The sequence below is a fragment of the Sitophilus oryzae genome, unplaced genomic scaffold, assembly GCF_002938485.1.
Source record: "Sitophilus oryzae breed Bouriz unplaced genomic scaffold, Soryzae_2.0 scaffold_488_pilon_pilon, whole genome shotgun sequence".
In the NCBI taxonomy this organism is placed as follows: Eukaryota; Metazoa; Arthropoda; class Insecta; order Coleoptera; family Curculionidae; genus Sitophilus; species Sitophilus oryzae.
The window spans coordinates 121,716-149,556 of NW_022147071.1; the positions used below are offsets into that span (position 1 = coordinate 121,716).

At 35.9% G+C, this 27,841-nt stretch overlaps 1 protein-coding gene across 7 annotated transcripts; it reads left to right on the forward strand.

The window, feature by feature from the left end:
- Window positions 1-84: 84 nt before the first annotated feature.
- LOC115886445 (multiple epidermal growth factor-like domains protein 8) lies at window positions 85-27,771 on the forward strand. Of its 7 annotated transcripts, none has more exons than XM_030905597.1 (29): window positions 85-165; window positions 589-763; window positions 816-1,030; window positions 1,083-1,240; window positions 1,399-1,643; window positions 1,697-1,811; window positions 2,733-2,961; window positions 4,230-7,363; window positions 7,948-8,212; window positions 8,290-8,319; window positions 8,649-8,862; window positions 9,088-9,221; window positions 9,286-9,432; window positions 10,253-10,556; window positions 11,017-11,161; window positions 11,224-11,352; window positions 12,282-12,437; window positions 12,496-12,659; window positions 12,731-12,827; window positions 13,105-13,478; window positions 13,974-14,166; window positions 14,397-14,554; window positions 14,933-15,191; window positions 15,305-15,477; window positions 17,516-17,627; window positions 17,800-18,007; window positions 21,829-22,015; window positions 23,951-24,302; window positions 27,509-27,771. In XM_030905597.1, the coding sequence occupies exons 2-29, from the start codon at window positions 611-613 to the stop codon at window positions 27,676-27,678; spliced, it is 8,220 nt and encodes a 2,739-aa protein (XP_030761457.1). In that variant the 5' UTR covers window positions 85-165; window positions 589-610; the 3' UTR covers window positions 27,679-27,771. The 7 variants fall into 7 exon arrangements, with proteins under 7 accessions (XP_030761457.1, XP_030761455.1, XP_030761456.1 ...); XM_030905595.1 differs by having other exon boundaries at window positions 92-487; XM_030905596.1 differs by having other exon boundaries at window positions 92-463.
- The last annotated feature ends 70 nt before the right edge of the window (window positions 27,772-27,841 follow it).

Sequence of the window (27,841 nt, forward strand, 5' to 3'; positions counted from 1 at the left end):
ATCATATATTATAGATAGTTAATGCCAGAGCTATCAGACAGAGAAGAAAACGTCAAATGTAAGTAAATGTCAAACTGTGATGTCAAAATATGTCAACTTGTTATTTGTAAAACGTCAAAAATAATAAAAATATGGACCCAATGGACCATTATGAGAAAAATAAGTGTAAATAAGTTTGTTTAAGATTATTTTTCGTAAATAATTACTAGTTGTCATATAATGTGAATTTAAAAGTGTTAAACACATTCCATATTTAAAGACTGATACTTGTAAAAATGCTCAAAAAGTTATTTAGTGCCAAGTTTTTCTAATTACTTGATAGTGTTTTGCCATTAAGAAAGTACTCATATCAATGGATAAAGATAACAAAAACTTTCTAAAAGAATGGCCAAATATTAAAAACTTTTTTGTTGTTACTCTAAAAAACTGAACATTTTTTCTACCTTATAGTTGTCCAGTCAAGGTAATAACAATTATCATTTTCAAGGTGAGAGAGGAATAATTAGTGAATTTTATTGTTTTTATTGCATTTTATTTGCTATTTATTCATTTTTAATAGGCCTAAAATTAATTGTTTCATAATTTTAGAATACTCTTTCAATTATTTACGATGAAGGGGCTTAGCCCCTTATTGTTATTACTGAATATCCTAACATTGGATAAAGTAGTTTCACAACTTGGACCATGTGACCGCACCAGAAGAGTTTTAACTGCTCCAAGAGGAGTATTAAGTACAGGTCCAATCGGGGCTAACTATACCCAGGTTTGTTTATATTATTTTATAAAAAGGTTTTATTATTAACACCTGGTTTTAGGATAGTCATTGTGAGTGGCTTATAAAGTCCAACAGCAGTACAGAGAGGTTTATATCACTTACCTTCCGAAGTATGGGCACGGAATGTGCTTACGACTATGTCTTTGTGTATGATGGATCATCCTTCAATGCTCCTCTTCTAGGAAGTTTTAGTGGAAGGACAGCACCACCTCGAGTAACAGCTGCATCAGGAAGTATGTTACTGTTACTCTACAGGTAGGTAAATCAGTCTTGAATATACAGGATTCTGAATAATTTACACTTTTAGTGATACAAACTATGTTTTGGATGGTTTTCGTGCAGAATATACTATCTCTGCATGTCCTGGTAATTGTACAGGAAGAGGATATTGTTTGAAAGGCAGATGTATTTGTAATGATGCGCAATGGGGTGGGCCAGATTGTTCGAGAAAATTATGTCCAAACGGTATGTATATTTTTCATATTTTAAAAAATATATACAGGTTGTTTCTTAAGGGCATGCTAATGTTTAAGGGGGCGTCCCTATGTTCTATATATCTTTTCTCTTTATGGAACGCCTTGTATAATTTCCCAGACGTATATTCATTTATATTTTCTCTATAGAGTGTGGCAAAAAAGAGCGTCACGGTCAGTGCGACAAGGGTCATTGTATCTGTAGGTCAGGTTACTCAGGCCGTTCGTGTTCGTTGCCTGAAAAAAGTCCGTCGGATGGGCGTTGGCATTATTTGGCTCAAACTGGCGAAGGACTAAGGCCTAGGGCGGCTCACTCCGCTGTTTATGTAGGAATTACAGATGCCCTGTATGTATTTGGAGGGTACGACCTGAACCACGTCCTAGCAGATCTTGAGGTAATTAGTAAATAATAATTTTAAAGGAATACCTGCATTTTTTATAATTTTAGGTGTACAATTTTCAAACTAATAGTTGGCGTGATTCTAATGGAAACGAATTAATAGATTGGGAACTGGTCGACAGAGTGGATCCCGCTGAAGCTGCACGTTTTATTGCTCAACAAAGTAAGTGTTTTAACATGTAATTAATACTGTATTGTATAAATTAATGCAACAAATAACTAATACTTATACGAAAATATATATTTTTAATAAATTCTGAATTAAACATGAGTTGTGATCAACTAAGCGACCGCAAAGGAATTTTAATATGGATGTTTTAAATTGCGGTTTATCAGTGGCGTACTAATTTTATTTAAAACATGTTAAAAAGTAGGGTAAATTCAGCAATTTGCTGCTTTTGTCTTAGTTTGAGTCAATAACTGATAGTTGTTTTTAAAATTGTTAAAAATATATATTTCTCTAATAAAAAAACATTGGCGCCGGGAGACACGTATAGCCGCCCATACTGAAATATGTTAATAAAAAGTTGGTAGGCAGTTCTTTTAGTTTCAGAGTAAAGGCATTTTTTCATTTTTTTTTATCTCAAAAACTGCGACTTTGACTGATTTTGATGTTATTACAAATTTTGTTGCAAATATTATTCCTAATCTTAAATTGAAAACCGCGTTTCGCTAGCTACTGTAATTTTGGAGTTACGATTTTTTAAAATTTTTTACCCCCTCCCATACCCCTTACCAACCTCCCACCCCCACCAAAACTAATGGCCAGATTCTCGGGTGCCACAGTATTTTTGTGTCAAATTTGGTTAAAACCGGTTTAGCGGTTTTTGAGTTATTGTGTTACAGACAGACGGATAGACAGACACCATGAAAATATTTTGTATTAAGGTCATTTATGACCCAAATAACTTTTTTTTGCCAATCTTAATAGCCTACCATACCTGTACAAACTGGCGGGAAATACAAAGTAGTCAATTTATTTATCAATGGACAGACTATACAAGTGATTGAAATACCATTTTTTAATATCCCAATTTGATATTATTTCGAAAACACTCTAGTAACGTTTATGAATGTTTTTAAGGTTTGGAAGGTCTGGGTCTTCCCCAAAATTCGCTGGTCAGCAATATTTTCTACGCCCTCGGCGACAATTCTTCCAAGTTCTTGCGTAGGCAACGGCATAGCGGAGGCCTGGCCGAAGAAGTTGTCGTGGGACCTCGCGGAAGATACGGCCATTCAGGCTGTGCCGCAGCCAATGGATTTGTTTTGTATGGTGGCAAGTTAAAAGATGGCAATCTGTCAGACCAACTATGGTAAGCTTTTTTTCAGTTTGTTGATTATTCATGCTTCAGGTATCAGTTAGGGGGTGTCCATAAGTTACATGAGGCGTTTTTGAGGATTTTTTTTGCTTTATTAAGACTAGCAAAGACTAGTATTTGAGATTGGTTAGATCGTAATCAAAAATCACGGTGATAACATAAAATAATACTTAAATGGGAAGATTCTCAGAGAAATAATATATACCGGGTGCCTCTCAAAAGTGGCTCACCCCTATAACTTTTTTATTTTTTTCAGGTAAAAGCACGAGATTTGGTATGTTAGTATATGACATAAATTAGGATTGATTGACGTATTCAACTGTTTTCGGTCACTTCCTGTTTCACCGCTACAACTTTTGATTTTTAAATGGCACTCTCGATATTTTTTACTTTATTTGATAGAAAATGACGCTCTCGGAATAGAATGACATATCATATGTCAATTTTTGACATTTTCGAATATGGTTTATTTGAAATTGTAACATGTGGTTCATAACAACAATTTGAGTCGAAATACCAAGTGTGTGGTATCAAATTATTCGGAAAAAAAATGCTTTTGCCAAATATGCTAATGAGCCACCCTCGTTCCTTTTGAAAAAAAATTGAGATATGATTAAAAATACGATTTGGACATCTTTTAACCGGCCAGGACAAGACACTAAAAACATTAGACGATCAAATGTATTTTTCCAAGGTCTCTTGATTAAAAATTAGTATTTTTAATATAGCCATAGCACTCTAGATTAAAATTTAAAAATTTTTATTAAGCGAGAATGTCAAAAGTTGACATATGATATGAAATTCTATTCAGAATATCATTTTCTACCAAATACAGTAAAAAAACACCGAGGGTGCCATTTAAAAATCAAAAGTTGTAGTCATTTCCGGTGAAACAGGAAGTGACCGAAAACAATTGAATACGTCAGTCAATCCTAACTTATGTTATATATTAACATACTAAATATCGTTTTTTTATCGGAAAAAATAAAAAAGTTATAGGGGGTGAGCCACTTTTGAGACGCACCCGGTATAGATAAACCTTTATACAAAACGAAAATAGCCAAGATATACAAACTAGAGGTAAACAGAACAATGCTCTAGGTTATTTGGGTGGTGTGGTGTCTCATTTAATATATTTAATTTCAGACTGTTCCAAATATATGTATTTTTTATAAAACAGTAACCAAGATCAATATACACGACAAATTAAAATGTCCTCGTATAAATAAATATTTAAAGTATTCCTAATAATTTTTGTTTAGGTACTACGACGTCCAAACACGGTTGTGGCACTTGCGCGCGCAATTCTCCGTCGACCGACCGCCCAAACTAACGAGACACACCTTGACTTGCGTGAACAACACCATTTACCTTTTCGGGGGAAGTACACCGGACGGGGAGTTCTCTTCTCAGCTCTGGCAAATCAAACTACATTCCGACTTTACCGAACAGTGGGCAGAAGTCCATGCTCGAGGCGGGAAACCACTTGACATCCGGGTAGTCGCTCACACCACTGTCCATCACAGAGCAACAAACTCTCTCATCGTTTACGGAGGCATTGCCGCCGGCGTTGCCAGATTTTCCAAGCTCTCCGACAAAATGTTCGCCTTTCAACTCGACAATAAGCACTGGACCGAAATACACTACACCAGGGAACATTTAAGAGAAAAATTTGTACCGAGAGAACGAGCTTTCCATAGTGCCAACGTTTTCGGGAATTATCTGGTTATTTTTGGAGGATACTCACATAGACACAACAAAGAAGAAATATGCTACGACAATCAAATGTATTTGTATCATTTGGGCTGCCACACGTGGGTCAACCCGGACATTTTAGGCAGTCACAACGAATCGCGGTATCCAAAACAACAGGGAGTTTTTGCTCACGCTTCCAGCGTGCGTAACGATCACACTTTAGTTATAGTAGGCGGATATCACGGAAATGTAAACGGGGATTTACTAGCCTGGACAGCTCCACCAGCTTTAAGAAGCATCCCTCCTTCAGCTTGCTCGTTGCATGTCTCATTTGGAGCTTGCTCAGCCGATCCAGAATGCGGATGGTGCAGCGCAGACGACCGCTGCTATGGCCGGACAGTCGGAGCTAACTGCACCACTAACCTACAAACCGCCAGATGTCCGGGGGTATGTCCCGCTCTCCAGGACTGTCACTCGTGTCTAGTTCACGGTCATTTACACGGCACCGAAGAATCCAGCTCTTCTTCGGCGTCATATAGGTTAGGATTAGGAGAGTGCGCTTGGTGCGTGCAAAACGCCCGATGTCACCCTAAGGACGATCCTCACGGCGCTGGCGCTTGCGGGGCTCAAGAGGACAGTCCTAGTCAAATACCAGGCTGGTGGGGACCGAAAGGAACGGAGATTCGACAGCCTCAAGATTGCGCGGCGTTGGATCATCGACCGGGATTGACTTTTATTAAATACAATCACCCAGCTAATTTCTCACAGCCTGACCATGTTACAACATTGAACGCTACTACTATAGACTTTAACGGGGCTGCTTTTTTACCGGCTCGTATAGACGGATTGGGAGGACAAGTAGTGGCTAATTTGTTGGGGTTTTTACGACTTCCGATAGGGTGGCGCGAGACACTTAACATCTGCGCTAGTCACTCTGTAACTACCGTGACTTTAGCCGATACTTTGGTTTGTAACATCACAACAGTCGAACGAAACTGTACTTCGAGACCTTGGCCGGAAGATCTCCCTGAAGGACGTATCCCTATAAATTATCAAAGTGTTAAGACAGTAGGGCAGTTATACACACCGCACCAGCAAAGCCGTATGGAGCTTCAACATTCTAAACCTGAAGAAACACCGAAAGTTTTTACATTCGAATATTTAGAACCCTTTGCTAACGGTACTTGCTCTCAGTACACCAACTGTCTTCACTGTTTAACCGATTCCCAATGCGGTTGGTGCGAATTGACTAATACTTGTCGATCGAGAACTGACGACGAACAAGAGACTTGTGCTTTGGACGGAGATTGGAGATACCTAACGATACAACCGGGAATGTGTCCCAATTGTAGTAATTTTATTTCTTGCACTTCCTGCGTAGCTACGGGTATTTGCGAGTGGTGGATCGAAGAAGCACGTTGTACTAGAATGGGACAAAAACCAGGATCGGTAATTGAGGCATCTGAATGTCCCACTCCATGTTATATGCGCAGTGGATGTGACTCTTGTCTCGACCAAAGAGGTAGATGCGTTTGGTGCCAAGCCACGCAAAAATGTTTTAGTTTTTCAGTATACACCAGCGAATACCAGTTCGGATTATGCAGAGAATGGCTGGACCAAGCCTTTCCCCTCATCACCACACACGAAAACAGTTCACTAGCTCCGAAATCTCAAGAACAATGCAAAGCTTGTGCTGCACACACCAACTGCTCTGCCTGTCTAGGAGCTCTAAGTTGCGGGTGGTGTCACGATGCATCGAATCCTATGTCAGGAATGTGCGTAAGAGGAGACTTTCAAAGACCCGAAACAAGTTGTTCTGAAGTTTTGGGTGGTAAAGAAGCTAAATGGGCTTATGCGCAATGCCCAGATGTAGACGAATGTGGCTTAGGACTTCACGACTGTCACCCTCAAGCTGACTGTATAAACACTGACGGTTCCTTTAGCTGTCACTGTCGGAAAGGGTATATCGGAGACGGGAGGTCTTCTTGCGTGAGAACTTGCTACAACGTGTGTGTTCACGGGAGTTGTCAGGGTGAACCGGAGTACAAATGTTCGTGTGATGTCGGATGGTACGGTGACGATTGTTCGAGAAATTGCGGGTGTAACAACCACTCAGCCTGTCCGGAAGGGTACCAGATATGCGATCAATGCCAGGACCACACCATGGGTAAATATTGCGAGTACTGTAGACCGGGTAGTTTCGGAAATGCGACCACAGAACAAGGTTGTAGACCTTGCGAGTGTAATGGACACGGAGATTCAGATAAAGGCGAGTGTGACATTGAAACCGGCGAATGCTTCTGTCAAGATAACACGGAAGGTCTGCATTGTGAACGGTGCAAGCCGAATTATTCCGGTGATCCCCGAAATGGACAACAGTGTTACTACCAATGCGAGGCTCGAGGGGTTCTAACTGAACCAAAAGGTCAAGGAATCAGCTCACTGCAGAACTTAAATCCGCCTCATGGAGGACCACCTATTGGAGAATGTCTGTGGATTATTAAACCGGATGTGGATTATGGTACTCCGATTATTCAGCTTCAGATCAACTCCACGCAGCTGAACGTAACCTGTGGTGAAAACGCCGTTTATGTGTATGATGGTCTTCCGGAATTGGTGGATATGGGAAGTCAAAGTGCACTGTCTGCGGTGTTTTGTACTCAGGAGGCTTTACCAACGGCTATAGTCGAGTCTAGAACAGGTAAGATTTTTTTGTTCAGGCTTCCGATCTAACCCTAATACTAACATTACCACTAATCTCAAGAATCTGAATCAAGGTTAACGAACTTTTCTTGAACGAATTTGCCATAAAATAGCGAACAATTTGTTACAAAACCATATACATTATATATCACTGTAATCACAGAACTTCAACCTATTTCCGTGTTGTAATGGAATTTGAAATTATGTCTTTATTTTCGAGAAAATTTAGTCCGAACAGAAGGAATATTTAGTTGATGTTTGACCATCAAAATCTTCAAAATAAAAAAGTTGTCTAAAAATGTACTACAATACGGATATAGTATAATCCTGTATCTTTAATTTCGTTCTTCGTTTGTGTAAAAATACCTAGGCAGTTTTACATAAAACGTTAAATGCTTATTTTGCTACTTTTTTGGACTAGTGAAATGGACTCTAACATATTGAATTTGACGGTTTATGTATGTTTGTTTAAAGTCTTGGTGCCCAACGTGGGGTCAAAAAATAAAACAAAAATAAAATTCTGTAAACCAAAAGTTTGTAAGAAGAAATTTGACTATTACACATAACAATTATTGTTTACAGGTCATCTAACAGTCCACTACAAACAAGGCCCACCCAACGAAAGCTTTAGCGCAGTCTACAAAGTCATAAGCTGCGACGCGTGTGAATCACCGCGCGAATGTCGCGACGGCAAATGCGTCTGCCAGGAAGGCTTTGTGGGCCCGAATTGCTACGAAGAGATCTGCCCTCGCAACTGCAGTTCGGCTGCGGGACGGGGTTCTTGCGACGCCAACTACGGCAGGTGTCTTTGTAATGAAGGATGGACGGGTCAGGATTGTAGCATCGCGTGAGTTGTTTTAATATAACTAATCTGTGGAGCACTAACTGTCCAGCACTAACTAACTTCCAATCTCTTTGATGCAGCTTTAACCTTTGGACGAGGTTCGAGTTTTTGTAAGTTTTTTTTCTCACAAAATTAATCATATAATCAGCTTTGTAGTCATATATTTATATCGAATTATTTGATAAATTTAGAAAATAGAAATAAATAAAGAGCGAGTTTAAATAGCGAGTACATGAAAAAAAGTGTGTTATAATATTTTTCCCCTTACCTGTAACAACTATTATTTGGTGTTTGTAAGGAGTAGTTTAAAATAATATAAAAATAAATAAAATTATTCAAAAAATTATGACCTGTGATACATTCTGTTATCTAAATTTTTCGAATAATATATCTTAGATATGCATATACTCAGGTAAGTAAATTTATATTTGTTTCACAGGGAAACCAAGTTACAACTAGTCTTCATAGAACTCTTCAATACAGAGCGTTTGGCTGTGGGTTTAGATCATTTACGAAAAACGTTACCCCGTTTTGGTCACTCCTTGGTATCAGATCGAAGAGGTTCTCTATGGATGTTTGGAGGTTATTCTTTGAGCCACGGTCCTTTGAATGATGTCAGGCTGTTTGACACTAAAAATATCAGTTGGATACAGGTAAAGATTGAATTATCATTGTCTATTTTTGGATATTTCTTCAAAGAATGTGGTAAATTTATTTATTTTCATGATTTTAATTTTTGATTTAGTGTGATGTGTTTTTTAAATGGTAACCAAATAATCACATCTAGGGCTTGACTTCGCCAAAATTCATTTCACAGCCGTCTTTGACGCCGATTTTTTTTTCGATAGTATGTTATATAATATTTCGGTTATTCTTAGGTCACTGTTGAATCTACTCCTGACGCCAGAATGCCGCAAGGAAGGTATTTTCACGGAGCCGACATTGTACATTCCAAACAGGCTATTTTTGTGTATGGCGGACTGACAAAACCTCAAAAGAACTTAAACAATCGGTAAAAACCTTAATTAAAATTTATTTTTAATAGATTCTATTGAATTATTTGTTTATTAAAACAGGACATTGAACGATTTCTGGCAATTCGACATCCCAAATCAGAGGTGGGATGAAATTGAATCTCCCTACGCCAATGTAAAGCTGCCTTCGGCTTACTGGGTGACCGATTGGCCTCCGGCACTGTACGGGCACACGCTGACGTACTACAGGTAGGGATGTGTAGAATATATTGATACTGTTATTACTTTAGCCATAGGTTTAGCTAAGCTGTATTTTTATTAATAATATTTACTTTTTGGCATAGATAAAGGAAACAAGCTTATAATTAATTATTTTGGGGTGCATACGTTGTACGGGATCTGGCGCTGCTATAGCGGTTGCTAAGAACAACCGCAAATAAGAACACAAATAATTTTCTCTTGTCAAAGTCAGAATCATGAAAAATTATAAGACCTTTCAAAATTTAAACTGCCCTCATTGAAAAAATATCGAAAAATGTTTAAAGTAGCCATTTTCAAAGTAATTATTGCTATCTTGTGAGTTTAATTTAAATTTTATTTACGCAAACTCGTGATAATTGTGAAAAAGTGGCATTAAAAACTTAAAAAGCTGTGTGAACTGTGAACTGCAAAAACCATTGTGCATCGTGGCATAACGTCGGTTTCCAATATTTTTTAGGTATTTCATATATGGCCTTATATAAAATAAAATTTCTTGAATACAACACACTGTATTTTATTTATAAAGTTAAAAGAAAATAATAATAAATTTGAATAAATAATATTTGGCGACATAATTCTGGAAAAAGCCGAACCGCTCCGAAATTATCAAAAGCTTTGGAGAGAGACCATCGTAAGAATAGCACCAAGTAGTATTTACATTTTCCTTATGGGCACTTTCCAATCTAAACTTATTTCCTTTATGCTTTTTGGTTTGTTTTGACGTTGTTGGTAATCATAACCACAAGATCACAACAGCCAATTATGTCATTTATTTTGGATCGCTTTGTATTAACAATCTTAATGACAGGAACGCTGACAGAGACGAGAGCCTAATACTCATAGGCGGTGATTCCCCGAATCACGGATTTCTGAACGTTATATGGGAGTACTCTATCGACAAGAACGTCTGGACCAAAATAATGAGCAAAGGAAACGGACCCGCGGGCATTTTCGGACACAGCACCGTGTTCCACTCCCAAACGAACAGTTTGTACGTGTTTGGAGGTTATGTCTACGAGAAGCAGATGAGCGTCATGTCCAACAGTCTGTATCGGTTGGAGTACGAGACGAAAACGTGGATTGAACTGACAGGAGGCAATAGTGGATACGTGGTAAGTCGTTAGATACAATTGAGGTTAGAAACTTTAGTATCGCTCTTAGAATGTTTTTGTTCATTTGCCTTCTCACTTGACACATTTGAATATTTTTTGCAGATTTCTTAGGAATTGCTGAGTTTACTTAAGTTATTTCTTGACTATTTTTTAATTAGTTTTATGCAAAGTGTACAAGCTTGGAGAGAGATTGTGTCAAAACAGGAAATAATTAAAAAGAGATAGATAATATGTGATTTCTGAAGGCGCGTGTTGCCTCTCTTTCTTACTAACTTCACGTTATTTATAACAGCTTAAGTTCAGATCACTGAATTATTGCTTGTTAGCGCTACTGTGGTCATTTATTGAATCCTTATTTTTTCCATTTTGGTGACCAACGTGAAAGATGTTTCTCCTTACCTCTACCCTCCATAGTTTTAGTAATAATAATATGACAGAGGTTTGCATTTATTTTTTTTAGCCAAAACCGAGATTCTTTCATTCTGCCGTTACCACAGATCATTACATGCTGATTTTGGGCGGGAGAATATATCCATGGAACATAAGCGATACACTGTACGCGTTCTCATATAATTGTAATCAGTGGATTAATCTGATGACTGAGTGTAAGTTTTTTATTTTATTATGTGTGAATCGCATGGAAATTTTATTTTTTGTTATTGTATAGCCGTGGAAAAAATTGGGCCTCATCCAAAGCAGACTTACGCTCAAGCCATGACAATCGAACCTGACGGAGATGCAGCCTATGTGATTGGTGGTTGGGATATTGATACGCACACGAGTGTATTGAAAATAGGTAGGTTAACTTATGTTTAAGGTACTACAAAAGAGAATTAATGCTTTTTGGCTGCATATAATCAGTCCAACGGAGGAATCCTGTCAGTGACAGTTATGTCTGTCATTTTAATTCATAGGCAAATTGTATTTTCTGTCATTTTTCGGACGTCGTCTGTCGAAGTCTTCCCTGACTTGTCAGACAGACTAAAGGTTTTTAATTAGCGGTAATTAGGTTAGGAAGTTTTGTGATTTTTTAATAATCAGTTTAGGTAAAGTAGATTTTTATCTGTCGTTTCTTGGATGTCATCTATCGAAATCGTATTCTTTTGCTGGACTTACTATAACTGAAAACTGCATTTTTCTGATAACTATAAGATAATATCATACTTTCGACAAAAACGGCGTTAAGGAAGGCTGGGAAATGAGTGACATTCGATGGTAATTTTGGCGAGTAATTTTGGCTTGGGGGTTGTTTGCTAGAATTGCTTAGACCAGGTCCTCTCTTTTGATCAAAACAACTATTAGAAAAATATACATTTATTGTGCAAAAATATACGATATAAAACAAATGGGTCAATCTCGGGAAATGCCAGGACTCGCTAAGGGTATACTCAAAGGAGTACTTAAAGGAACATCTTCACTATCTTCTGACTAACCATTTGACTATCAACTCACTATGAACTGATTTTTTCATGCCCTTTTTATATTCCTTCTATCCCTTGTAGTCATCGCCAGTTACGTCGTCAAAATAGTTTACAATCTAACTACACTAACCAACTTCAGTGACCTGCTTTTGATTATCGACCCCTAATTGTTTAATTATTAATGTTATTTAATAACATATCTGGTTACATCAAATTGGTTTACTGGAATTATATTTTACATGATTTTTTCCCAATTTGATACAAACCCAAGTTGACATCTATTCAAGTCTTGATATTGTTTTAGAGCTTCCAATGGACATATGCAACTTGTTCTCCACCAAAACAACATGTTTAAGAGTACCCGGTTGCGGATATTGTGCCAACAAAAATGGCGACGACATTGTCACTCAAATCTGTCACAGGAACACGCTGGATTGTCCCTTAGACTCTACCGGAAATAGTAATACAACGTAACTTTATTTATTCCATTTATTTTTATCAAATGTTTTTTTATTTAGCCGTAAGAATCTCGAACAGCGGTCGCATTTGCGAAGGCCAATACATCGGCGGAAACTGTTCCTCTATAAAAGATTGTGGCACGTGCAGTCTGTCACCTGGTTGTGTATTTTGTAATGGTACTGATACGTGTGTTAACTCTATAGATACGGAATGTGCGTCACAGGTACAGCATTTAATGTTTAAAATAGTATTTGTTAAGTATATATTTTTATTTTATTTGTGTTTTTTTTGTAGATTTGTCCTTTTAGAAAATGCGTAGCGACTGATTGTGTACAGTGTCACCAGCTGGAACGTTGCGAATGGAGTTATTCAAGAAGAATATGTGAAAGAAGTAAGTAAATTATTAGTAAAAACTGCTGCTCACAAAACATTAACTTTTAGAATTAGTGCGTACATTATTAGTGTACTGGATATCCCATTTTCGTGTTTTTTATGGTGTTTCTCGATTATGAAGAGAGACACAGTGCGGTTTTCACATCACTGTACTACTTTCTTATGAAACTAAAGATGCTATACACAGATTTGTCCTAGTCCTTTTAGTTCCTGAAATACAGGGCTCCCTTTTAGATTACGTTCCTTAATCTAACGTTCCAATAAACAAATTTCAGCCAACACCACCCATGAAGCGCACGTGATCGGCCAATGCCCCGCCTCCTGCTCCACCTACCAATCGTGCTCGGACTGCCTCAAGATCCACGGCTGCCATTGGTCGACGCGACTGCACGAGTGCCTAAACTCCGCCTCCCAGTCGGTGTATTGCGCGGGAGGCACCTGCGGTCTGGTGCTCGAGTCCAACGACCCCAAACAGTGTCCCGAGCCTTGCAACGCTTTCGATCAGTGCTCGAGCTGTTTGAGACACGGGAATTGCGGGTGGTGCGCCGCCCCTGGAGATAGTGGGAAGGGGATGTGCTCGGAGGGAAATAGCGAGAGGCCGATGAAGGGGGATTGTAGTAAGGTGGTCGAAGAAATGGGGAGTTTATTGGTAAGTTACTAGTATGATAATATGCTCTTTTTTAGTTTGAAGTTCTCATCTTTGACAAGATCTTTGAATGAGAAAAAGTCAATATGCTTGTTTTTTTCCATTTCATTTTTTTATTTATATAATATTTGTAATATAATATAATTTTTTTCCATAAAAAATGTTTTAGTGCATGGCGATTTGCAGTAATCATATAACTTTTTTGTTTATAAAGATTTTCATATACTGTCTGCAGTGTATATTTAAAATATAGCAGAAACGTTAAGAAATTCAAAAAAAACACACAATCAATTATTTCTTATGGATTTCGAGATATCGATTTTTGAATTCAGAGTTCTAATAGCGCGACCACTGTCAAACACAAACTCAATTCCACTTATTTTTACCAAAAGTGATAAACTTCTTTAGCCTAAATAAATATTGTCTGAGCTCATTCAGACTGTTTTCAGATATCTCTGGTAAAATAGATTGTAAATTAATTTGTTATTAATATTTTAGGAAGATTTCGTTGACGATCAAAATTACACGTGGCATTACGTGACATGTCCGAAAGAAAATGAATGCGCCAACGGTCACCACAGCTGCGCGAACGGTTCCGAAATCTGCGTAGACTTGGACTACGGCTACAAGTGCGTGTGTGGCGAGGGCTATAAGCTGGGAAGTACCGGATGTGAACCCGTCTGTCCTCAAGGTAAGTGATTTCTAGTTTAATCAAGCTGTGTGTATAGCGTGTCCTAAATTCGAGGGTAACCATTGGTACCTTCGATAAGAGATAATAAGGAAGAATTTTATGTTTATTTGCAAAGCAGGGTAGGCAAAAATTAGCAAAATAATAAAATAAGAATAGCATAAATAATTAAGTAATGAGTATAATTATTTTTACTCTAAATATCAGTTTATACATCTTTTGTGTTTGTTTAGGATGTGTTAGGGGTCGCTGTGTGGCACCGTCGAAATGTGAATGTGAATTCGGTTATGTGGGGGCTAATTGTTCGATTCAGTGTCTTTGTCACGGCCATTCCAACTGCGAAGGGCCTGACAAACTGGATCACTGTATCAAGTGTCATAATAACACTAAGGTACTTTCAGTTTGCTTTTATATACCTACATACCTTAGAGAAATAAGCAAAATATTTGATGATGCAACAGTCACAGATCACATGTCTATATAGTGATTCTAATGGACTAAAAATAAATGGTTATTTTTATGTTAGGACACATCTATCTTTGCTTATTTCTCTGAGATACCGTCTATATTATATTCATAGAGTAAAGAAACTATAGAGATATTCCCAGATCTAGATATGTCTTTGGATATATTCTGTGAACTTATTAGAATTACCTCTGTATTCTAACTCTATGAATATATTAGATGTCATTGTATTGTTGCTTTGGATCTCATTGGATTTTATCCAAACTATTTTTATCTAAATTTTCTTTGTGGTTCTGTGATTTAGGGTGACAGGTGTGAATTTTGCGAACCGTTTTTTGTCGGAGACCCCACCAATCGAACAGCGTGCGTTCCATGTTCGGAATACTGTCACGGACATTCCAACTATTGCGTTGATGCCAATTCTACGTTCTCTATACAGCGCAACGACTATGTCGACGTTGAAGTACTATTGGAAACGTTACACGTCGGTCCTAAAGGCGACGCAGTTTGCCTGAGATGCACGGACAAAACCACAGGGAACAGATGCGACGAGTGCATTACAGGTAACGTGACGTCATACTAGTAGTCGTTAATAAACAAAAAATTATTGATAGTTATCAGCTTAGTGTTGTCATCTTTCATATTGTATAATAATTAATATTTTTACTTCATATAGGGAACTTTAGGGGGTCCGATGTGCTCGGAGACCCGTGTAGGTCGTGCGACTGTCACGGCCACGGGACGAAATGTCATCCTGTGACAGGTGACCAGTGCGACTGTCAAAATAACACCGTAAGCGACGAGTGTTCTGGACAGGGTAGAAATTCTGCCCAGCCTTCTTGTTGGGAGGTAAGTCGTGTATGTTTTGTATAACATTATTTATGGTACTATTTTTACAAAATGGCTTCTTTTATTTACAGTCACATATGTAAAGTTGAAATTACTGAGTATTTAAAATTTGAAAATTATCTACCTTAGATCGCTCCATATAGTACGACAGCTAGCAACGTCGGAAAGATAAGTATTTTAAGACGTCTGGCTCTTTGATATATCTTTTAGTATTTTTTTTTAGAATTTAGAATGAGTGGGAGGGGGGTTAATCACTTCGACCTTACAGATCCATTGTGCCCCCCTTTCTTGAATCATAACTCATCATACAGTCCCAGGGCTTTGACAAAAGCCAGTATCTGGGACGGTTTTATAGAGGGTAGTTCTCCATCTCCAATATCAGTCGTACCAAAATTCATGGCACGAATGGTTGTCGTCTCGGCGCACTCAGTTATGAGGTGTACTGGTGTTTCACCATCTTCCCCACAGAATCTGCATTCGCCGTTTCTTCTTAGTTTCAATCTACTGAGGTGTTCATTGAGGAGACAGTGTCCTGTTAAAAACCCCGTGATAATCCGAAGATTGTTCTTACTCAGACCTAGGAAGATCTGTGATTTTTATTGATCATAAGCCCTCAGAAACTTCTTCGAGTGTCCTAGACCATTGCAAGATTTCCATTCCAGGTTGCGGATGGAATCTTCCAAGTTCTTGAGTTCCTCCTTGAGTTGGTTACCACTTGGAAAGCAGAACGGTTCTGGTCCAGTTAGTGGAGTGTTCGCTCCTTTTCTACCTAGATTATTTGCTTTTTCATTGCCTTTTATCCCTTGGTGAGCAGGCACCCAGTGTAGGAGGACTTTGTTTTCTTTGCCTAATTTATTCAGCTTCTCTATGTATTCTTTGACCAATTTCGAATTGATTGAGACTGAGTTGATCGCCTTTAACGCTGCTTGACTATCAGATAAGATGGCTATTTCTTGTTTCCGATAGTTCCTATCTAAGATAAGTTGTACGCATCTCTCGATAGCGTAGATTTCTGCCTGTAGGATACTAGGGTAAGTGCCCATTGGTTCGGAGTAATTAGCTCTCGGCCCAACACTCCGATCCCTGTTCCCGTATTGGTTTTGGAAGCATCAGTATACCAAGTTTGGTATGGTCTTTTTAACTGCTGGGCAAGCGTTTCGCTCTTCCAATCCTTCTTATTGCTCAATACTACATTGACATGTTTGTCAAAGTTGTACGTTCTTGGCATATCGTCCACTGGGAGTTGCAGGAGTGGTATTTCCTTTTTGAGGGTGTTCCAAGCCCCTGATCTGACAATTCTCCCAGTACTAATTCCGTTAGTGACCATTCTAATCATTGTCGCATTATCTTTTAGTATGCTCTCTAGAACAGCATGCGGTCCGTCTAGCTGCCGGTAAACGTTGCGTTCCCTACTGCGCATTGAAAGAAGATCCTATATTTTTATTAGTCCTTTAAATTCTAGTATTGAATATAAATCGAACATGTCTCCTTAGCGCAGTGCGTAGAGTTTCCGACCACGAACCGAGTATTCAGAGTTCGAATCCGAGCCAGGGTAAAGACTTTTATTTCATTTTCGTTTATATTCTGATAGTAAAGTATTAAATATTTGTTTTTTTTGAATCACCAGAGTTATTTAATACTTTACTATCAGAACATAAACGAAAATAAAATAAAAAAGTCTTTGCCCTGACCCGGATTCGAACTCTTGAATCCTCGGTTCGTAGTCGGAAACTCTACGCACTGCGCTATGGAGACATGTTCGATTTATATTCAATACTAGAATTTATAGGACTAAATTAATAATAAATATAGGATCTTCTTTCGATGCGCAGTAGTGAACGCAACGGGTATCGGCAGACAGACGGGCCGCATGCTGTTCCAGAGAGCATAGCAAAAGATATATCAAAGAGCCAGACGTCTTAAAATACTTTCTCGAAAACGTTGCTAGGCTCTTAGACTAATAGTATTACTGAAATTAACTTGAACACACTTCAATAAAATAAGAAATAATAATCAAAAACTATCAAATTTTCTGTAGGTACAATGTGCCAAATGCAGAGAAGGATTTTTAGGAACGCCCACTAACGGAAGGCAATGCTACAAGCAAATGTCTGTCGACAATAAAATGTGTTTCAATGCCAAACCAATTGGTAGGTTATTAAATAGGGTATAGAGTTCCCGCATCTAAAGATGAACCCACCGATTCATCAATGACACTATTCCATTGCGACCGCGTGCTTAGTAGCTGGTCTTATCTTTAGATGCGGCAACTTTACCAGGACTATGTGTGTTGTGATGAATTGGTAAAATTTCGATTTTTAGATGAATGCAAGATGCCTAGACCTTTACAGCCAGGCGAGTTGGTGTTTTTCGTGATACAGCCTAGATTCATGAACGTAGATATTAGGATTGTAGTGGACGTGACTCAAGGGGCTTTAAACGTGTTTATGAGTACACACGATGACACCTACGTTGCTCGTCCCAACACTACAACGGGAATCAATGACATTGAACTAGATGAAATTTACAGGTGAGAATGTACACTCAGTTGTAATGTGTTATATTTTTTTTACTTTTAGCTCTGTTTTTATGAATTTTTTAGCAAACTGTATATAAATCTATCAACTTTAATTCATCAACTCAGTTTTTTTATAATCTTTAGTATTTGGCTTATTGAACAGGGTTAATTGAAGGGTTATTTTTCACCTTAACTTTAAAACACCCTGTAGTAATTTTTCCTAAAACATTATTTTTCGATTAGAACTTTGAATAAGAAGACTAAGGAATGAGCATAATGCTATCCATGTATTCATGCATGGTGGGCGGAAAAGCCACCATAAAAGCTCTCTAGGGTGGGGATCCTTGACAGTTCTGTTTGACGATTCATTTGACACATTTGAATTTGATTTGAAATTTTGTGGATTTGTCAGTCTTTACGGAGCTTATTTTATGTTATTTATTATTTATTCTACTACTGATAGTTGTATAAAGGTAGTAAATCTAGATGGAAATTGTGGCAGAACTTAAATTAACAGTGACACTATCGCGATTTATCGAAAAAGACTCTAAAATAGTTGGTTGTGTAGCGTGCAGTAGCTCTCGGCAAAAATTGAGTGAAATAATGGAACAACTTTTCGCTAGTAAGTGACTATATAATATACATACGTGTAGTAAACCGATCATTTATGAAATTCACTTAAATTAACTAAATTATATATTTTTCTTGCATTTTAGCTTTTATTTATTACTTGTCAAAGATTAGATGTCAAAGAATTTAGATTCGTCAATTTGACTTACCTGCTTCAGTAGCGTATCGGATGTTTGTGGTAATAAATACTTATTATAACTTATCTATTTTTATTAGAATTATATATTTTTATAACAATTTTAATAACTACCAACATTTATTCACAACGTAAAATAAAACAACAAACTATTGAGTCTACCCCACGTCTACCCTACATCATAGTTTTACATTTTTTAAATAAAATTAGAACGACACTGATAAACCGGAATTTAAGTCGGCCATATTTGAGGCCCATCGCGGTGTACCTAAGATTTTTGGTATGCTCCTTCCTTAGTCTTCTTATTCAAAGGATTAGAACCATGTCTCCTGAGCATTTTGTTTTTTGACACATGTCAACACATATGCCTCGGTTAATTTTTAAGAGAGAAATGCACTTGCCACAAACATTTTGCATTTTTTTTCAATTATCGTTATCTTTTGATGTTATTCTTTATAATGACAAGGTGGCTTTGGTGATTATTGTTGTATATGACTGAATATTGTTCCTAGTGCCAAAGATTGTTCAAAAGTCATTGATCTTGTTGAAGATGGCCGAAATGATGAATATTCGCTTGGTCTTTGAAGAAGAATGGGAACACAACACAATGCTTTGCAATTTAGCACTTAGTTACTATTTATCAAAATAATTAGTCTAACGTCAATTTTATGAATTATGTATAAATACTACCGTCTATCCGCGACTTCGTTCGCATCGAATTAATCATTTGTATTGGTGATGATAAAGCAAAGCAAGAATTTCCATTAACATACAAACTGGATAAAATTTTGTCACATTTATGTCAGCATGAGAAAAAACAATATGGCGATATTATTATATAACTTGGTAATATTTGAGGGGTTTTGGAATTTGACTTTCGAAAAACCTGTTTGCCAAAAATAAGCTTTTTACGTCAAGCAGTTTAAACAGAATCGTGATTAATTAATTACCCAACTTTTTGGAACGCTCTGTATGATTTTTTAAAAAATTTCAAACCGTTTTCCCGAAAGACTAACCGTTTTTTAAATAACAAATATTGTAATATTTGAGGGGTTTTCACCCTCTTGGAATACGAAAACCGTTTTCACACTTTTGGAATTTGAGATTCGAGAAACCCCTCCTTATCGAACATGTACACCCCACAATCAATCCATTTGCCAAAAATCAGCTTTAAACGTCAAGCAGTTTAAGCAGAATCGTAATTACTCAATGGTCATATTTTATGAAACACCCTGTATACATTTTTAAAAAATCTTAAAATATGTAAAACAACAAAATAAAATATACGTGTTTAAGAGTTTTTCCGAAAAACTCACCAGTTTTTAAATAAAAAATATTCTAATATTTGGGGGGTGGTTTCACCCCCTTAGAATTCGAGTTTAGAAAAATCCCTTCTTATCGAACCTCTACACCAAGTCAATCCGTTTTCCAAAAATCAGCTTTTTACGTCAAGTTCTTTAAGCAGGATCGTGACTAATCAATGACCAGATTTTTCGAAACACTCTGTATACATTTTGAAAAAATCTTAAATATGTAAAAAACAAAATAAAATATACGTGTTTAAGGGTTTTTTGGGAAACTTGACCGTTTTTTAAATAAAAATATCGTAATATTTGAAGGGTGGTTTCTCCCCTTGGAACTGGAATTTCGAAAAATCGCTTCTTATCGAAACTCTACACCCTAGAATCAACCTGTATGCCAAAATTGAGTTTCTTACGTTGAGTGGTTTGAGCAGGATCCTGATTAATCAGTGAGTCAGTCACTTAAGGATTTTATATATTAATATAGATTTATATGGAGCAACATCATATATAGTCTGTCCAACGAGAAGATCCTTGACAGTGATAGATGTGTCTGTCATTTTAATTTCAAAGTAGTTTATTTTATTTTACAAAGAAATAAGTTGGTACAACTGGAACGCATAGCAGGATATATTTAAAATTTGATTGACAAGATGACAAGTGATTACTTCAAAATATTGTGAAAAAAAACTGTATAAAACTGAAAAAATGTAATCGAGTTATTTTATTTAATAAAAACGGTATGTGTTAATACAAAACAAACAAGAACAAGACACTACATACCAAAAAAATATAAAAAAGAACTATTATTTACTTTCAAGCTTTATGAAACTACCCGCATTTATGATTATATTTATCAATATAACTTATGTACAAATACAAATTTGTAATATTCCACAGGAATAAATAAAACAACATAGGTAAATAAAACAAACTATTTTAGTAATAATAACACCTACCAAATTTTATACCTTACAGGTTGATTAATTAACTTTAATCTTAATTTTTTTAAACCAGTACCTTTTGACATTATTTTTCTGCAGTACTAAAATCCATTATTACCTCTCGTGTGATGTCGATATTTTACAGCTACTCCAGTTTTTAGTATGTGTTTAGTTTGATCCTTCTACTATATACGGAGATGCACTTATCTACGACGAAATGGCATACAAACTTTATCGATGGCAACTTCATTGGTGTATAAGACTTTCTGCCTGGGCAGCGAGTATTAACCATAAACTGTGCTCTGGGTTTACAGTTAATTTTCACTCGATTTTTCCTCCACTTGACTTCAAAAGACACAAAACACACGTAATAATACGAATCAAAATGCATCATCTTCCAAAACGCAGGGTATTGCGTAAGGTATTAAACAAAAGTTGACAGAAAATTATAACCTATAATTTGGCAAGACTTTGACAAGCGTCAAAAATGACAAAAATCTAGAGGCGAGTTCATACGCATCGGTGTCCGTTTGTCGTTCATCGTTCCGTCAAACCAATAAAAATGAAATACGATCTGTCATTTTTTAAATAAACCAATAAAACTGGTTAAAAACAACAAGACACGACGCATGACGGATTTATATTTAAACCCATCCATAGATAACTTAAAAATTATTAGAAACTTTTTTTAGTAAAATAAATAGATTGGTATGGGACGTCATCTGCTTTTCTTCTGTCATCGTCTGTCGAAATCTTACCTGAGAAAAAAAACAGAGTATATTATTTTTATTATAACATACTTAATACTAATTTCTTTCGTAGACCATTTGAGAATGGAAGCCATAGATCTGAAGACATGCATATCAAAACCGAGGCGGTAGGCCTTCGAACTTACATCACAGTGACGCAGCCAAAGACTATTTTGACAGTTAGGAATCTCACTTCTAGGCTTGTAATCACACTTCCAGAGGTATGTTTCGCACAAAATAACTTCCAAGATAGTAAATTGGTAAGTTTGTTTAGAGTAAAATACATTTTTTTTGAAAATACATTTTGCTTCACCATATATCTTAATTAAGCTGTGTGTTCTTTGAATCTAATTGTTACAGACATGTATAAACGTTTGACTAACCATATACATTGTTTTGTTTTGACCCAACATATACAAACAAAAAAATGTAAACGACCCGTTTGTTTATTTACAAATTACTAATTATAATTTATAATCCTTTTTCATTATTTGACTTCATGTTATATTTATCTATACAGAGTCCGGCAATAGTGCGTCGGGCATCTGTAGCTCCTAGAATAAAAAAAACTTGTGATTTTTGTTATAAGTGCAGACCTAAAGTATGTATTTCAAGAATATATTTCGACTTCTATAGGGTGGCTCAAAAACATGTGAGTGGATCGGGATGATTTTTTAAATGGAACACCTTGTATATTATTGCATTTTTGGCTTCTCTTCAGATCACTTTACATAATCCTAATATATGAGTAAATATATTTCGATAGGTTTAGAGATATTAATAAATAAATAAAAAAAAAATATATTTTTCAACCTTTTTAAAAAAAAAGTATTAAAAATACAAGAACTGTCCTGAAACCAAAACTATATTAGGTATTTGCTTTAGATGGTCTGTACTTAAATTGCTATAAATATGGTAATCGTAAATCATACAGGATGTTCAAAATTCTACGCCAAACTTTTTAAAATATAAAATAATTTTTCTTCGTTTTTTTTTAAACGGAACACCCTGTATATTATTATTTTAATAGATAGAGAATTAAAAAATTAACATTTTTTGTATTTAGAGATCAACATTTTCAGCCACTCTGTAAAAGTTAAAATATTTTCCTGATGTACAGGGTGGTCGAAATCGGTATGTTTTAACAGAGAAAACCTATTTCCTGACTAGATAAAGCAAAACCGACATAGATGTCATGGGCTCGAATTCAGAGACGTGTTTAATGGCGTAATCCACCTGTTGATATTTTCACTGCCAACTGAGATACGGGGAAAATAGATACGGAAAAAATTATATTTTTTATTATTTCTGACAACAAGAGCAAACATAGAAAAAACTAACTACGCCTCTGGATTGTGCTTAAAAAAGCACTTAAGGAACGTTTTTACAGAATTTTATTATTCCGCGAAATAAAAAAGTTATGGACAATTTTCAAAATGGCAAAAAATTCAATCTGAGTTGGCAGTGAAAATATCATCATGTCATTAAACATATCTCAGAAATCTAGCCCATGACATCTATGTCGGTTTTGCTCCATCTAGTCAAGAAATAGGGTTTCTCTGTTAAAACAGACCAATTTCGACCACCCTGTATATCCTCGTACATACTTAAAGTTTGTACTTAAACAAAATTCCCAAGCTTTTTATTCTAGGAGCTACAGATGCCCGACGCATTATTGCCGGACCCTGTAAGAATCCAGACACTTGTGAAAGATTGTGTTATTTTTTGAGTATTTGTATGATTAAAGGTTGATTCTCATCATACCTTCCGTTTCTGTTCCATATCCATTTCATATCCGTTCCGTATTTTTTATTTTGTATTGACGCTATAGGTAAGCTTCCGTTCCGTATCAGTTATATACTTTTTGTTGTACAGTTTAGATCATTACGAAAGTTTTATTTTAAAAATTTGTATCTTTTGAAAAAGGTAATAGATTTAATTAAGAAGTGAAAGAATAAACAAATATCAGCAAAATGTTAACACAGTTGGTACAAATGTAAGAACTTGAACGGAAACGGAACGGATAGTGTGCATTGTCCTCTATTCGTTTACATGAAATAATATTTTATGTAAACGGAAGGGAGCTGATACGGAAGGTATAGTGAGAATCAACCTTAAATATGGTATTTGTCTGAGTAAATTTCCCTCTTGTACCGAAACAGATTTTTAAACAAACAACATATTTCTCTTAACAGGAATACCACAAATTAGAGAACACCCGCTTCTTCCTCGTCCTCCAATCAATCGACGAGCACCAGCCAGCCTACGGCGTGGTCTTCTCCCGCCAGGACCAGCTCCACATCGACCTCTTCGTCTTCTTCTCCGTCTTTTTCTCGGTGTTCTTCCTCTTCCTGGCCGCGTGCGTGGTGGCGTGGAAGGCCAAACAGGCGGCCGACGCGCGTCACGCCCGGCGCAGGCACGTAGTGGAGATGCTACACATGGCCAAGAGGCCGTTCGCCGGTGTGACGTTGGATCTGACGACGAAAACGCCGACGGGCAAGAGGAACGCGCATCACGAGGTCAGGCCGGTGGCTATCGAACCAACAGGTGAGTGGCAGACAAAAGCAAACTAATAAATAGTGATAACTATGTAGTGTAGAGTTAAGGAGAAATATCTTCGTGCGTTAAAAAATGGGGGAAGACTTAAGGTGGCGCTGTTGTAGCAAAAACCTAAAATTTAAAATATGCACCGAAAATTTTTTTAACGGGAAATGGTTCAAAAGAGATAAATATTTGACGTGATGGCGCGGGTTTCAAAAAAATGCAAATTTTATTTTCATGTCACATGAAATAAATGATCGATTTTTATTCAGCAGCGATATACTGGGCCTCTAATATATAAAAATAATTGTTTTGTATTCTAAAAAATAAAAACAAAGCTTTTTTGGGTTTGGTTATGTTACTTTTATTCTCTTATCTGTGGTTACTTTTCATTTTTTAGATTTATGCGTCATTAGCGCCACTGTGGTTATTATTCTTCCCATTTTTGTCACCACTTTTTCAAATAGTCCCATAAGAGATATTTCTCCTCATATCTACACTCCATAGTGATAACATATTATCAAGACCAAATACATCTAAGAAAAGGGGGGACACAGCATTCTATTCATAAAGCACCATTTGTTTACAATCATACATACTTGAACACTTTTATATAAGTTAAAAAAGATAGGTGCATAAATATGACAACGCTGTTTTTTTATCAACAATCGTAAAAAGTAATTTTAGATTGTTTTTTGATTTATGATGTATAATGTAATGTAATATAATAATTATTTCTCTATTATAGTATTAGTACGTGAGAATTCAAGATGTGATTATGTTATTATATATGCACGCCACTTATACTAAGGGCTGGTTAGGTTACTTTTGGGTCGAGATTTCCGTATGTAAAAAGAGTCAATGCGTTTATAATGTACTGAACAAAGAGAGAAGAGTAAACACGTTGCCAAACGTTTAAAATAAACTGAGAAACTGTGCACATTACTAAGAGACGTGGGAGGGGATATGCAGATTCGTCGCGATCGACCGGTCGACCCAATCAGTACTTAAAATTCTGGGGAAAGGTGTACATCATGCGTTCATCTTAGAATAAACTATAGGGAAAACACCGTATGATCGAAAAAAAAAAGGCATCAGCGATGACTATGAAATGAAGATCGCTGTTATTTTATATGTAAATTTATATGGGAAATGTCATCGATCGTCATTTCCCAGCCAACTGGGCGCCATTTTTTTTTTCGATCATACGGTGTTTTCCCTATAGTTTGTAAATTTTTAAGTGCAAGTTAGAAACACTTACATTTTTGGTAAACTAAACAACTAACTAAACAAGTGGAATTGAGTTGGTGTTCGACAGTAGTCGCGCTATTAGAACTCAAAAATCGATATCTAGAAATTCATTAGAAATAATTGATTGTAGTTTTTTCCCAAAATTTTCTTAATATTTCTGCTATATTTTTTTCTCAAACAGTATGTGTAATCTTTATAAATAAAAAAGTTACATCTGATTGCTGACAATTGCTATGCACTAAAAGTAAATGGATGGGGTTTTTAAAATGCTTGCATGAAAAAAAACAAGCCTATCGAATTTTTCTTATTTAAACATCTTGTAAAAGACCCGAACTTCAAAATAGAAAAAGTTTCGATATAAAAAAGTAGTTCTTGAGTTATCGCGTATTACGTGTTAAAAAGTTGAGTTAAATTATCGCGATTACTGACGTTTTCTCGTTGTAAATTATATGGACACCCTAACGATATCATTATAATTCAATTTCAAATGCTCAGAAACATATCTAATGATTTTATCTTTTTATAGAGATAAATAAATTTTAGAAAATATTTTATACAAAATTAATGGGAAAAGTCACGAAATTCTGTGGAATTTTGAATTAGCAATCAAGGAAATTTACAAAACTTCATCTGGCAACACTGATACAGAAGCGACAGTAAGCTTCAGCTCTTTTGAAGATGTGTCTCAAATTCTTTGAGCTTGAAATCACTTAATTTGCCAATTAAACTTACTTGTATACTAAAAAAAATGGTCTTGAATTTCATTGAAAGAAATTTTTAAATACACTGAAAAAAATGATTTCCTTATAATGTATAGCTGTTATTTTATTGTGACTGATTTTTTTTACTAAATGCAGTAAACGCAGTAAAAAGACCAAATAAAAGAAAATAACTTTCATTTTTGTAACTGTTATTAGGAGAAAACAAGGTTTTTTTAACGCAGCTTTACTATATAATTGAAAAAAAAAATAGTTTGTTGCTTTTTTCATAATGTTTTCACACAGTAGATATGCACAAATTAAACACGCTTACACAAAAATAAAAAAAGAAAAAAGAAATAAATAGAAAAATAAATAAAAAATAATAAGAAAAAAAATTAAAAATAAAAAAATAATGAATCAAATATTTAAAAAAAAAAGAAAAAATCCACGAAAAAATTACACGTGCCACTTTTGTATGGTTAGGTATAACAAGAGGTTTTAGTTAGGTAATGCTGTGTTCTTTATATGTATAGCTGTTATTTTATTGTGACTGATTTTTTTTACTAAATACAGTAAACGCAATTTCAAAAAAATGCAATTTAGAATAAAAAAATAATATCAATAAAAAGACGAAATAAAAGAAAATAACTTTCATTTTTGTAACTGTTATTAGGAGAAAACAAGGTTTTTAAAGCAGCTTTACTATATAAAAAAAATAGTTTGTTGCTTTTTTCATAATGTTTTTCACACAGTAGATATGCACAAATAAAACACGCTTACACAAAAATAAAGAAAAAGAAAAAAGGAAAAAAGAAATAAATAGAAAAATAAATAAAAAGTAAGAAAAAAAAATAAAAATAAGAAAATAATGAACCTAAAATTAAAAAAAGAAAAAATCCACGAAAAAATTTCATGTGCCGCTTTTGTATGGTTAGGTATAACTAGAGGTTTTAGTTAGGTAAAAAATAGTTATCTTTTCGAAAAAAAAGTGCTTTTAAAAATAAGCGGTTTGCGATCGTGATTTTACTTTACTTGATAGGGGAAGGCGTACCGGAAAAATGTGGCAACGCCGCAACAGCAAACCGTCGCATTTCTTTCACTCCGACTTAATAAGATCCCTATGCGATTTACTTCCGCACATGTAAATACCGACCCAAAAGTAAGAGTTGCCAGCACGGTATGATTGAAAATACGTATATGCGAGATGATAACCGTTTCTCTTTTGTGATTGATATTTTTTTTTTATTTCTTATATTTCAGGTGACAACGTGGCAGCTGTGGCCACCGTATTCGTAAGCCTGCCCGGAGGACAGAATCTCCCAGTCAAACTGGCTCTAGCCTCGTCGCTCATATTATTGGCTAGGCAGTTTCCGACAAGCAGTCGAATGTTTTTGAGAAGGCGATCTATACACGCAGCTCCCCCCACTTAAGTCGATTAATGTTCTCTCTACCTGTATATTGTCTATATGTATTATTTAAGTATTTGTTATTATTTATAAGAAATATACATTCCTGTTTTTTAATCACTGTTTTTTTATTAAATTATCTTAATTTCGGAACAATAAAGACAGCGCTGCTGCAAAAGTTATTATT